A 13,396-nucleotide genomic window follows, 5' to 3' on the forward strand; every position below is an offset into this window, starting at 1 on the left:
CCATGGTTCTGTGTTAACTCCCGTTAACGTCAGCGGGACTGGTGGGCAGGAGCTGAGAGCAGGTGGCTTGTACTTGGTTTTTCCCTGGCGCTATTTGGGACCTCCCTGACGTCTCGAGAACCGCACACCAGCTTGCAACACGTGCTTTCGGTGGCTTAGCTCTGCGGGGATGAGAAGGCTTCACCCCTCTCAGAATAATGTTTTCCAGGTCCTGCAGTACCCTCCCTGCAGGCACCTCGGCTGGCTTTGGGCATCTACACCGCTCCAGTGGGAACCCCGGCTCATCGTCCTGGCCAAAGGGAAATGCTTTCCAAAGCCCGTCTCCCCAAAACTGTCGAGCCTTGTTCACGTGACTCCATGGATTAACTTAGTTCAAAAGCATAAAATACTTTCCTCCTCTCTCTATATCACCTGTGTTATTTGCTGGCTGAGTTACTTCTTTTTTTTTTTTTTTTTGGTCTCCAATAAAATGCAGAAGCTTCAGATTACCAAAACAGCTGCACATGCTTTGTCTGGGTTAATGCATTTAAGTCAGGCTCCAGGGTCTGGGTAAGTGCCAAGATCCCAGATCAGCTGCTTTACCGGAATTATGCCGCTGTAACGGAGCCCTGCATTATTGTGTTGCAATTATTTTGGCTTGCAGCTGGCTGTTCCCTCTATATTTTTACTGAAGTGAGATAAAAGGATTTTGTCTTAAAAATAGAATTTTCTTTTCTGACTCTTACAGAAGCTTTGAGTTACATACCGTGTCTGTAAGAGGTGCCCCTCGGTTTATCTTCAGATTTATCTACAAGGAGAAAAGCCAATAAGTTTTGTCATAGTTTTTGAAGAACGGGAACAGTGCTAAATGGTCTCAAAACATAAAATAAAAGTATATTGAAAAGATAATAAATGATTAAAGTGTCATGTAATAACCTGGTTTTAGGTTCTCAGCAAGAACAGGTTTATTTTCAGCATCGAGCCACTTACCAGTAGCAAGTTGTTTTTAAAGCTGTCCCTATAATTTGGAAATCCTTTGTGTAGACAGGTAAAAGAATAGATAGATTTTAAACTGAAGAAAAACGATCCCCCAACCTTGAATCTCCTATACTTGTATCTATTCAAGCTCTCTTTGGTGCCTATTTATATACATTTCTTGTCAAATAACAGCTTTCTCAGGTTCGCCTGTTGATAGTAAACTGAATGCAATCATTTATCTTTGAACTGTTCAACTGTGCCCTTCCTCATGTTCTTGTTAATAATGCCAGGTCTCCCAGGAGCGCTCTCACGCAATTTTATCACATAAGCTTTTTGTTTGACCTTACCTGCTGTTCCCCTGGAACACGGGGAGGAGGGCGGGGGCGGGAGGGGCGAGCCAAAATGTCAGCCTGCCTTAATTAAAATTTTAGTCTCAGAAGATGTTACAGTATGTGATTTCATTAGGTGTATAATGAAAGTATTTAATCATACCGCTTATTTGTCTGGGCCTTGGTAGCGAGGTCACTGAGTTTTAAAACAACTCTTTTAAGGTGTGGAAAAGTAAGCGAGGGGTGGGTGTGCATCCATAAGTGATTCTTAAATTCATTGTATCCATGATTTTGCATGTTTGCCCTAAAGGTAGTTGCTAGGATGATGAAGTAGAAGGCTCTAAATAACAGTTCGGTGCTCTTCGCGGAAACAGTTTCGCCCCACGGGACAGTGAGCGTGCATATAGATGGTTTCTAAAAGATTTCTTTGTCTCCAGCAGTTGGAACTTGGCATCATAGAGAAAAGGTGAAAGAAAATGTAATGGGTGTTTCTTTGGTACTGATGTGTAAGAAGTCAGTACCAAATCTCTAAATCTCGCGTGTGATATGCAGCGTTATTTTCATCGTTTCTCATCAGCATAATCTAAACCACCACGACGGGAGGCTTTCTACCACCCAGATGAGGCCATTAGTTTTAAGCAGCGACTACTCTTGAGGAAAGGCCCCTGCGCAAAGCACCATCTCTTAGCATTTGTAAACGCGTACCTTATTCCAGTTTACATAGGACAAGCAGACCTAAAAAATACATTTGTCAGGCCCTGACCCTGCACATCTTTTGAACTGGGAGGGTTTGCATCACTAGGGGAGTTGTGTTAATCCCCTATTTATTTTTTTTTTCCTGTTTTGTTAGCAGCCAAGAAGCGCCCCCGCTTGGCAGTGTTGTGTACTCTGTGCTTTGGGTTTCTTCCAGCCCCCAGGGTTAGGAGACAAGTAAAACTATGATTCCATATAGCTTTTTGAGGAAGAATAAATGAAGAGGACGAGGAGGGGCATAGATAAAGACAGATCCTGCTCTCGCAGTTGGACAAAGCTAGCCAGATGGGGGATTTCAGAGCTGTTAGCCAGAAAAAAAAATTCTTGTGTATCGGAGTATCTTCATCAGCAGTTTTTACCAAATCCGACAAATAAGTCACTCTGAAATAATGCAAAATTGCAGCAGATTTACAAATTTGATTTCTTCTTCTTCTGAAGCTGGACGAAGATGTTTTTGCACTATTGATTTAGTGGCATTGGTAGCTTTGTAAACCAGAGAGAGAAAGGAGGAGGGGAGGACAGACAAGCTGTCCTCTAACCAGTATTTTTTGTCTTTCTCTTGTGATAATAAATCTTGCTGTCTCGTATCTCTGATGGATATACATCTTGCTGAGCTCCTTAATGCAGTTGAATATGGCTCCTTCTCTGTGGGTCTGCCAGCAAATGTGGCTGTTGATCTGTTACCAGGTTCGGGAAGCATGAATATGCTCTTAGCAAAGCTACGGCCAATTTAGGGACCAGGGAGCTCCGATTCTGGCAGCAATTATGTGTTGAGACTCTTAAGTTCAAAAACCTGTGGTTTTATAACCCCAGCTCTGCAGAGAATTATTCGAGTCACTGTCATTGTAATCAGTTTAGGAATATATTTACGGTGTTATGTGTTTTCACTGAATGTAACTGGAGTGCCATTAGCTAAAATAGCTAAAAATCGTTTTGATCTCGCACAATTTGAAAGAATCGATGTCATTAGTTTTGAATTTTGAAAACCACACTAGTGTAATACCCCATGGGTTCCCCTGCAAGCTGTACTGCTGGGGCGGGATGTGCTTTTACCTGAAATGAAAGAAGCCAAACCATAAGTCACTTACATGAAAAGGCTTCTCTTGTTTTTGAGGGTCTGAGCCTGTGGAGTGCCGTGGGGAGAGGACTCTGTGTGCTGCTGTGCTTACTGGCACATGTGCACAGTAACCTGTGGTTACTGGCACATGTGTGTTAGAAGTCACCTCATACCTCCAATTTACCGCTTGCTTCTTAAAACTCCTTTATTTCAGGCGTAGGTATTGGTTTTTTTCCTTTGTATGTGTGTGAAAAGTAAATAACATAATTGCATGGTCTTATATTTTGAGGGGAAAGAGATAGACTTTTAGCATTAAGCTAGTATGTGTTTGTCCTTCTAGCTCACATGGTATCCAGTTCACACCCATAAATTATCTGTGATGCCTGCAAGTGGAAAACAAAGCCCCAATATCTTCCTAGGTCAAGACATTTTTATGAGTATTGCAGAGAGAAAGCAGACACAGTAGGAGCGGATTGATCAACTGCAGCAGATTTGGTTTGCAGCATGCCTTGGATTTTAAATCCAAGCTTAAACTACAAAATTGTTTACAAAGTGTTTTGGATTCCAGCTGCACGAGTTGCAGTTTAAATCTTCAGACTCACACAGAAAATGACACACCAGCGGGGAGACATTAATTAGTGTGTCTTCTGTGGGATTCTTCCAAACTGCAGACAGTTTGGGGTGAGACTAAAATCAAAATCAGCTTAAATTTATAGCTTAATTTTGTATTTTTCATGAGACTTTTAGTCCTTCATTTGCGGTGAAGCTGGCCAGGTAATGACCAACTGCATTAAAAAAACCCAAAGCCACCAATTTCCTCATCAGCCACCCAAATCTAACGCATAAAGGTGGGACACAAGAAGCCAGTCTGAGCACAACGCCTTGGAGCAGCTCTCCTCTAGAGCGAGCAGTATATGGGGAGATTTTGTAGCTGGCAATTACGATGTTCATGTAGGAGGTGAAACATCTGGTTGCAATCCAGCGCCTGGGTATCCCATGCGAGGTAAGGAGCATCAGCTTGAGGGACGGACAGACCCCTGTAGCAGGGAGGGCTTTGTTCTGGCTGCTGGAAACCCCTCGCCTCAAATTCCTGCACTCCCTTGTGCTGGGAAGGGATTTCAGTGTGCACCTCCCACAGCTTGGCCAACTGTCATAAACGCAAATGGTTCCCCAACCTGGCTTCCTTTCCTCATATTTTACAGATAACATTTAGGGTCTGTTTGAGAATCAAAGGTTCTTTGTGTCGAGACACAGTGTTTGATCTTGCTGAACTGCTTGCTTTATTTTTTTCCTTCCTTCCAGTTTTGGGATGGACCAGCCCAGAGGTCTTGGCAAATAAGTGAATTGCCAAATGTACTGATGTGTGCATGACTGAATCATGGGTTTACAATGACATTCCATCTTCTCTGATTAGTAACTTATTGGGGGCATTGTAACTTTCTATGATTGTGGAGTAAAAGCTACATCCAGCCACTTTAATACTTTACCCATAGCTTATTTTAAAAAGGAAAACATAGCCTGGCAAAATTGTGGGAATAGAGCCCAATCATATTCCTCAGCCTACAAAACCTAGTCAGCGCTAATCCAGACAGGGCAAGGTAAACGAAAATAGGCCAGAAAGAGCCTTTTCCAATATCCACCGTACACAGGTGAGCTCTGCTTGTGGAGTGAATTGGGTGGCGTTGCCAGTATGTGATCAAAGGGAGGAGAGACCGGGAAGAGGGTCCTGTCTCACATGCAAAAGATTAGTCCTTTTCCTTGGAAGATAGGAAGAGTGTTAAGAGCTAACTGGCTAACATTTTCCTAAATATTTCAAGTCTGGAACATGCAATTTAATGCTCCAAATAATCCTGGACACAGAGCACACTAATCATATCTTTATTCCCAGAACAACTTCTCAAACTGATGAATATTTTCTAGCAAGCTGTCCATCCTAGTTTTAGAGGTTTCAGGTGATAGCAAATGTGCTTCCTCTCTGGGTAAACAGCGCCCTTGTTAATTATAAGGTCTGCTGAAACTTTAAATTTTATTTCTAATCTTGAAAAGTTCTAGATTTGTCTTGCAACCGAGTCATTTTATTATACCATTTTCTATTCTGTTTAAGAACTATCTACCAGCAGATGCCTCTTTGTCTTTTGAATAAATTGAGCAGAGTGAGCTCGTTAGGTCTCCCAGGAAGAGGTGCACCTTCTGACCTCAGTTCATTTTTGTAGTTCTCAGCCCCTATCAGTTTTGGGGGAGTCTTCTGCAAATGTAACCCCCCGCAGCGAGCACACACCACTTGGGTGCAGAATCTGCTGTTAACACTGTTTTCAGTACATCACAGGGTCTTCCCTTGTGTTCGCGCCCAGAGGTGGTGCTCGCTCCCCTTGGCTCTTCCGCAGGAGCTCAAACTCAGTCTCTTCCCGCTGCTCCTGGTGGCAGTTGCAGCAGAGTCTGAGCTGGTCTATACGGGGGGGCACCAGAAAAGCACTGCAGTAGTTGCAGAGGGGGCAGGAGCATGACCAGATGTGTGTAGGATTGCACTTAGCCCAGTTAGCCATGCTGAGGTTTCCCTTTTGAATTTTTTGGGGCCTTTTCTTGTCTAAGCCGCTGCAGTGTGTTGCCAAGGTACCTGCATTTTGGGTTTGCTGGTGGCAACGGATCAGCTTCTCCCAGCACTACACTGGGCGAAGCGGGAAGGGAGCAGGTGAGCTCTCAAAGCACTTCACACCAAAACCACTGTGTATTTCTGCATTTGCATCAGAGGGGCTTAGGTGCAAGGAGTCTGTTCACGTGGTAAGAGTACAATAAGATTTGCAGACTTGTGCCAGACTGTGGCACTCATCAGCTGAAGTGCTGATCACTCTTTACCCGGAGTGCTGATACACATATTAAAAAGCTATCTTGCTAATACCTGCTTCCAATCTAAAATGAGCAATGAAAGTCCCTCCAAACATGGATGTGCTGTTCATGAAGGGATGTGTGCTGAGGCCAGCAGAGCACCAAACATGCTTTCATTACAGCTCTGGGTGACATTACTGGCGGAGGTGTAAGACCGCTGCATTTTGTCTTTTGAGCTCTGTAGCCTCATTAAGAAATTAAAACATTTGTGGTTCTTTCACACAGTCTTTCTCCCCCTGGGATGTTTAAGTTAGCTGACTGTCAGCGTGGTGGTGTAGGCTGCCAAGGTTCAGAGAATTACCTTGATGGTATGACGGCCTCTTCCATTTCAGCTGCAATCCAAGGCTCATTTTTCCTCTGAGGCATTCATTGAAATTCTGTGCACGATTTGTTCCTCTGGTTGTTTAACAATGTCTCTCATGTTTGCCCTGATTTAAAAAAATCCTCCTTTGTAGCAGAGATAACATAGAGCAGGATGATATAATTGCAGTAAAGAGGCCCTGGAGCTTGCAGTAATAGGATGGTTCATCTGATGTGTACTGCCATTAGAAAATAACCCACGTATGTATGTTCTCAGGGGACAGTAAAGAGGCTTTTAAGGATTACACTTTATGTAGTATGAAAGCTAATGAGCGAAAGAGCAAGCATGGAGAAAACTATTGCCGCAGAAAGCACGGTGCCTCTTCCTGTTCTCACTCATTTCCTGACGCCTGTGTAGCTCCAAAACATCCACCCCTGCCCAGCAATGCATGGCTTTTTATGTGCGGCGGTTGGTTCCCAAGACTTGGAGGACGCTGTATTATTTTCATTTCATTGAAAAATAAATGGCATGTCAAAAGCGTGGTAGGGCTGAGTCAAGGATTGAAACTGCTGTGCGTGTACAAAATAAATAATGTTGGGGGAATAACGATCTCTGATAGTCTGTGCCCTCAAAAAAAAAAAAAAAAAAAGATTTGCTGGAGTGATACAGTTTACAGTTTCACAAACATTGCTGAAAGGTCAATATATTAAGACTATCAGTTATGCCGAGTAGCAATTCTCCCATCTCCATTCTTTTCTGGCCAGTGCGCAAAAACATATGAAGACGTCAACGTACGGTAAACACTGAAGGATCCATTTCAAATGTTACGTGGCATGCAGAGGCAGAGTTGCAGAATTTGGCCTGCAGAGGTAGGAAATTCAGAGCAGCTGGTTTCTGATACCAGCAACTTCTCGTTCAAGTGGAGTGCCACTTTCTTACCCTTGCATTTGTGCTGAAACAGAAGCCGTCTAGCAGAACGGACTTGGGCTTCTTTGTTTTTTCACAGCATTTTCCTCTTACTTATAGAGCTCGTTGTAGATAAAGAAATTCATTCACCTTTTAATGCTCTATACCCCGTCTGCACTGTTGGAGTATATTTTTGCACCTTGTCAGGTTTTTATGTTCAATGGAATAGATGAACCTGCATCTTTCTTCATATATTTAACATAGTAAAGGGTCAGACTTCGCTGTCAGGTAAAGTGAAGTGGCTTCACTTGAGCTGCAGAGCCTTGAAGAGGATGCTGGTGTTTGACCAAATGCTGTACTGGGGTTCTGCGGCAAGGTCTGACATCCGTAACTTCACAGTATTCCAAAGGGTACCAATCATAAAAAAGAAGTCCGTGAATATTAAGTGAGGGGGAGATGACAGCCAGCATCTTTGCGAGGACACAAGCAGGCCAGTACCTTCTTAAACATCCCTGTTTCCACCTACAAGTCAAGGGAGCAAATGGTCAAGAGACCACAGTACCTCCTTTTGCGCCAAAGAAGTGACTTCAATTCCCTTAACAGCAAGGAAGGTTCAGGAGAGACTGCGGTCAGATTCTTACGTTAATACCTCTTTCCTCCTGTGTAATCACATTGGAAGTGTGTTAAGAGTGCATGTGAAGTATTTTTCTGCTTGTATTGTGTGGTCAGAGTGTTGTAAAGGGTTCACAGAGGGAGTAGCAAAGAGGTCTTCTGACTCTCGGGGGTGTGAGCAGGACTCTGCATGTTGGGACAGGGGTGAAGGGTGCACATGCCCTGTCGTTAGGAGAAATGGCTGAAGCCCTTGAAGAGTAATAAGATTGTTAAAATAATAATCCATAGTCTGGTGGGCCTCAGCTCTTAACCCGTCCTCTTTTTGTATTCCTGCACCTAAAACTTGGAGTGGTTGTGCCATGTACTAAGTAGCGTTTGCTAACACAGAGGAGATTTTCAGGGCAGAGTTACATGTTATTGTAATACCTTCACGAGATGATGCCTCCATGTTCAGCATAGAGGTAGATACTTAGCCATTTCCATAACTTTTTGTTTCAGTTTGATAGCCATGTATTGGGCAATAAATTTGTTGTATTTGGAGAATATGGAACACAAAGCTGAGGTGAAGAGACCGCTGTATGTTCCAACATAGAGCAGAGTATCAGCAGTAGTCTGACTAAAAGTCATGGTAATGCAATTGTATTTACTAGAGATAACAGGAGGCCTTCTCTCTACTTGACCCCAGTGGCATCTGTCTCCGTGAAGCACGAGACCACCACCCTGTGCCACTGCGTCACACTCCAACTCTGCGATCCCAGATCCAATGTTTGATGGCATTCCCCAGCTTAGTGTCACTTGATCCCTGGCCCACCATCAATCTTTCGTTTATTACAACACCTGGGACTTACTTTGACAACCGCAAATGACATAAGATGAATTATCTAGTGCTGCTTCTGCTGTCAGTTGACTCTTCTCTGCTTAAACTTCCAGTCTTGCAAATACCAGAATAGTAGTGCTAAATTTTTTATTTCTGTCCTTTCTCTCCCCAACTACCCCCCCCCACCCGCCAATTGATATACAGGAGCAGAAGAGGACTTGCAATTTTATGATTGCTGTATAAGCCTTCTGTAAACTCAGTTACAGTACTTCTGATGTTGGTAATTTTTGTGACTGAAAAATATGCTGACGCTGTGTTTGTGCACAGTAAAAGAGCAAATTTGAATGTATAATAATCTGGTGCATTTGGGAGATGTTTGATGCTATATCCCAGCCAAGTTAATCACTCACGGAATTAATTTTTTTTTTTATTTTGCTCAGTTCACTGGAGACGTTAATCTCATATCTGTGAAAAGGCATCTTTAATGCCAAAAAATTGATCAGAGATACCTGACATTTCTCTGGCATCAGAAAAGATTTTGAAGCAGAGCTATCAGTTGAGAATAGACCAGCAGAAACAGAAACATTCGTTACTTTATTTTTCTTACATAATGAAGAAATACCCAGGTGATGATTTCCAATTCGTGAAGTATATTGAACCGTGTACTGTATTCATGAATATAAATTGAGCAGACGTGACACACATTTTTCTATAAAAATAACACAGCGTTGTTCCTTCTGATAATTCTTCTTTGCCCGAAATATGCTTATTCTGAAACATCACTACAGAGTTAATAGTGCACTGCATAACTGCATGTTAAAAAATATGAGTGCTAAAGGGCATAGAATGTCTTAAGGAGAAATTATTCATAGATTTGTAATGACTGTGGCTGGCTGCGTTTTTCAAGGACAGGAACTTTCTGCATCTGCCTTTCCTTTTGCGCTTTTTCAGCAAAATCCTTCCATCTCTAAACAGGAGCCTCACCCAGCCGGCCCACTGCCATCTAGCCAGGCTCGGTCTCAGGCTGGGTCATGTTGCTGCCAAGCAGCGTACCGCTCGCGCTTCGCTTCCCATCCACGCCCCCGCCCCATTAGCAGCTTTGCCCGCCTGATCATCCAGATTATTCCCATGCCTCGGTTAGTCCTAGAGGAGCCGTCCCAGCAGAAAACCTGCGGTGTTGTGGTACCTTCGAACACAGAGCCAATCACAGGCTGAAACGGAAGCATCAGCGTCTCATCCCTGTGTAGTCACTTGTGTGTCAGCAGTGTTCCCACCCAGCAACGGGGAGGACCAGACGCTCCCTAATGCATGATTTTCCTCTTTTGCCGAACACGAAACTAGTAGGGTGGAACATGACCCTTAATATGGCCCAATCGCATAAAAAGCCTTGCCAGTGTGTATTCAGATGTTCTTCTTGATTAAATAAAGCCTTGCCTGTTTACATCGTGCTAGGGAGCTGCATTACAAGAAAGGTAAGAGGGTCAGATAAGAAACGTGACCTGAAAGAAAACTAACAGATTATACTGTGAGGGCCAAATACTGGTGTCCTTGAAGCCGGTGGGAGCTTTGCCTCTGAGGGAGTAGCCAGAAGCCAGTAGCACCCTGTGTCTGTCCAGGGCGTTACAATCCTGCGCTGCATCCCTCAAGGTGGTCTTGATGATCAGGCATCCCTCAAGGTGGTCTCTGCCGCAGAGTCGAGGAGCATGAGGAAAGCATGCTGCCCACTCATGTTAGTCTGACGGGGCTGTCAACTCACAGCATTTTGTTTATTCCCCTTCAATTTTTCACTTCCAGTAATGCTGCTCTAGAAATAGAGCAACGTTTTGACGAACGCAGGGTGAAATGATGGGATCATTTGCTGTTCCTGAGATCAGCATTAATTTTGCCCCTACAAATGACAGAGTATTTGAAGACGTCTTTTTTTTTCTTCCAGGTTACCAGGCTGTCCTGCCGAACCAGCAGCAGGGGTTCCAGGGTCTTATGGGAATGCAGCAGCCGCCCCAAAGCCAGAACCTGATGAATAATCAACAGGGAAATCAGGTGCAAGGCATGATGGTGCAGTATCCAGCCATGTCGTCTTATCAGGTACTTGGGAACCCTAAAGAAAGACTGCTGTTCTTGGAGAGTGCTTAATTGAATTAAATTTTCGTATTGCAGAATGGTCTTTATTATTTCATTAGGACAGCGTGTGGCAGGAGGCCTCCTGATAAATACGCTTCTAAGTCAAAGTGGTTTCTTTGCTTCCTGTTTACGTATTAGTACTCCAGATTTTCATTCTGAATTGGGAATACTTCAAATGAACTATTTATTACAGCCTGCAGTGCGGGTAAAATGTCACAAATGAAGAATGAATTATACTTCTTCCTGTGAAGAAAATGAATTTAAAAAACAAAAGACAGAACATTGGGGTTTTTTGGTTTTGTTGGGGTTTTTTTTTGCCAGTGCAGTGTTGTTTCCTGTAATGAAGTTGAGGGCTTTGCCTGAAGCAGTTAAAAATTACTCATCTGTGGAGACTCCTGCCAAGGATCCCACCGTGTCTTCCATAACAAGCTGTAGCCAGATAGATTTTTGTTTATTGGGTTTTGGGGAGAGCGAAGGCAGTGGCTTAATTTTTAGCAAGTCTGCAAGTTACCCAGACTTACTTCCCCAACTCCATACCTGGTTTCTGTGAGATATGGCAAGAGCCCGTGAGAAGTGGCCTGTGCTTGCGTTTCTGCTACTCCCTCTGGAAAGTTAAGAAACTAAATGACATCTGATTCATTTTAATAGATTGCACCGATTGAGCAGCCATTCGCCTTTTCCCTCAGCTTCTCTGAAAACATTACAGCAACCCAGCTGAAATGGGGGAATTGCTTATGGGTAAAATTTTCCCCTTACATCTTCAGAATTACTATATTGAAAATGTGTTTTAAAGGTTAATGATTAAGTTAAAGGTTTAGACCTTTATAAATGGCCTATATATACTGTTTGCACTGATTCCAGAAATTCATATTCAGCTAGATCACGACAGAGCCACTTACTGGACCTGGGAGCAGAAGGATTTCTCTTTAACCCTTCTCTAACAAAGAAAACCCTCAGGGATGAGAACAGTTCTGAGCTGCAGAAAATGACGCATTTTGGCAGAACATGTTGTATATTCAAATTCAGCTAGAAGGAAGATAGGGACACTTGGGATCTAGACCTACTTTAATTTGTTTAGTACTCACTATTGTTTTTTCTTACGTCTTTCCGTATTCCTGCCTAGGTGCCAATGACCCAGGGTTCTCAAGGATTGCCGCAACAATCGTATCAACAACCAATCATGCTACCTAATCAATCAGGTCAAGGAACACTTACAGCCACTGGAATGCCTGTCTACTGTAATGTCATACCTCCTGCCCCACAGAACAACCTACGGTTGATTGCCCCACACTGCCCCTCCAATAACGTTCCAGTTATTTCTGCCAGCTGCAGGACAAACTGTGCGAGCATTAACAATGCAGGGTGGCAGGTGAAGTACTGACACTGTGGCTTAGTGTGGATATACGAGGATAGCGGTGCATTATTTGACAAATAACTCATGGCCTTCAAATGAAGAGGAACACAACAGGATAATCAGTTGAGGACATAAGTACTGACTATGCTCAAGTGATTTGCTGCTGGAAAAATCTGTAAAAAAAAATAAAATAAAATTTTGAAAAAAAAAAATGTTTGCTGGTTAATGGTGCATATTTTTGTCATGTCTGCTAGGTATGCCTTTATAGCTTAGCTAGTGACATGAATTCATTGAGGTAAGATTTTTTCCTACCACGGAACACCACTGTGTAGATTGTAATATCCCCGATTCGGATTAGTTTTGTACTTTGTGTTGAGTTTGTGAAGCTAAAAGTATTTAAAAATATAATAAAATCACATTGTACCAAAGCTGTAATGGAAATGAAAAAAATGAGAACAAAAAAAGAATTACTGAATGGAAGGAATAATTTATATACACTATAGAGTTTTTTATGGATATATACTGTATTGTAGTGCTTAATCACAATAAAGTTATTTGACCTCATGGAGAAAGGTCATGTTTCTACCACCTGCTTGGTCTCCTCTCTGTTTTGGAATGAGTGAACTTCCCTTTGGTTCTACATGGTCTTGTTTCAGGTGAACCTAATGGGGGAATGATGCTTAACGGGCTCATGGGAGTTTGGTGAGAAGGCAACATACCTGTGTCTTAGCATGCAGTACCGTAACAGCTAAGACCACTTAGAAATTGTAGCGTAGACACCCAGAAAGTGTTCAATGACTGATGTACTGGATCATCTTAAACTAGGTTTGTGCTTTTCCTATCCCTTGGACCAGAAATGTCACAAACACAATTCACTGCTGCTGCGAGCTTCCACTAAGTCATACCTCTTCAAGAGGCTGTACAACAGTTGTAGGTAGGAAGACACAGATGTCCCATGATACCCCATCCATTTGCTTGAAGATCAGTTGGTACTGCTGTCCCAACCAGAGTACTCAGCAATTCTTCTGCTACGTAGAGATACTCTACCCAATTATTGGTACTCCACTTATAAAGCTGTTTTGCAACAAAAAGACAACAACCCAAGAATCTGCTCCATCATGTTCAAGTAGTGGGGATGAACAATACATTTGGGGGTTTGGCTCTTAAAACATGCCGCACAGGGGTTTGTGAGAAATTTTTAGAACTTCTTTTAAATTCCTGTGGCATTTCTCATTTTTATGTCCATGTTCACTCAAATTCCCAGCTTGTTCTGATAAATTATTCTTCATTCATAAATTCTGCATGG

General features: G+C 42.9%; 1 protein-coding gene across 22 annotated transcripts in view; it reads left to right on the forward strand.

Annotated features, from left to right (window-relative positions):
• The window catches only part of ARPP21 (cAMP regulated phosphoprotein 21), a 200,086-nt gene extending 187,411 nt beyond the window's left edge, over window positions 1–12,675 (forward strand). For all 22 annotated transcript variants that reach the window (XM_063325464.1, XM_063325471.1, XM_063325473.1 and 19 more), the window contains 2 exons: window positions 10,549–10,700; window positions 11,860–12,675. In XM_063325464.1, the coding sequence (XP_063181534.1) occupies window positions 10,549–10,700; window positions 11,860–12,117 (410 nt within the window). In that variant the 3' untranslated portion in view covers window positions 12,118–12,675. The remainder of the gene's footprint in view (window positions 1–10,548; window positions 10,701–11,859) is intronic.
• Window positions 12,676–13,396: the final 721 nt, after the last annotated feature.

Source organism: Chroicocephalus ridibundus, chromosome 2 (genome assembly GCF_963924245.1).
Source record: "Chroicocephalus ridibundus chromosome 2, bChrRid1.1, whole genome shotgun sequence".
In the NCBI taxonomy this organism is placed as follows: domain Eukaryota; kingdom Metazoa; phylum Chordata; class Aves; order Charadriiformes; family Laridae; genus Chroicocephalus; species Chroicocephalus ridibundus.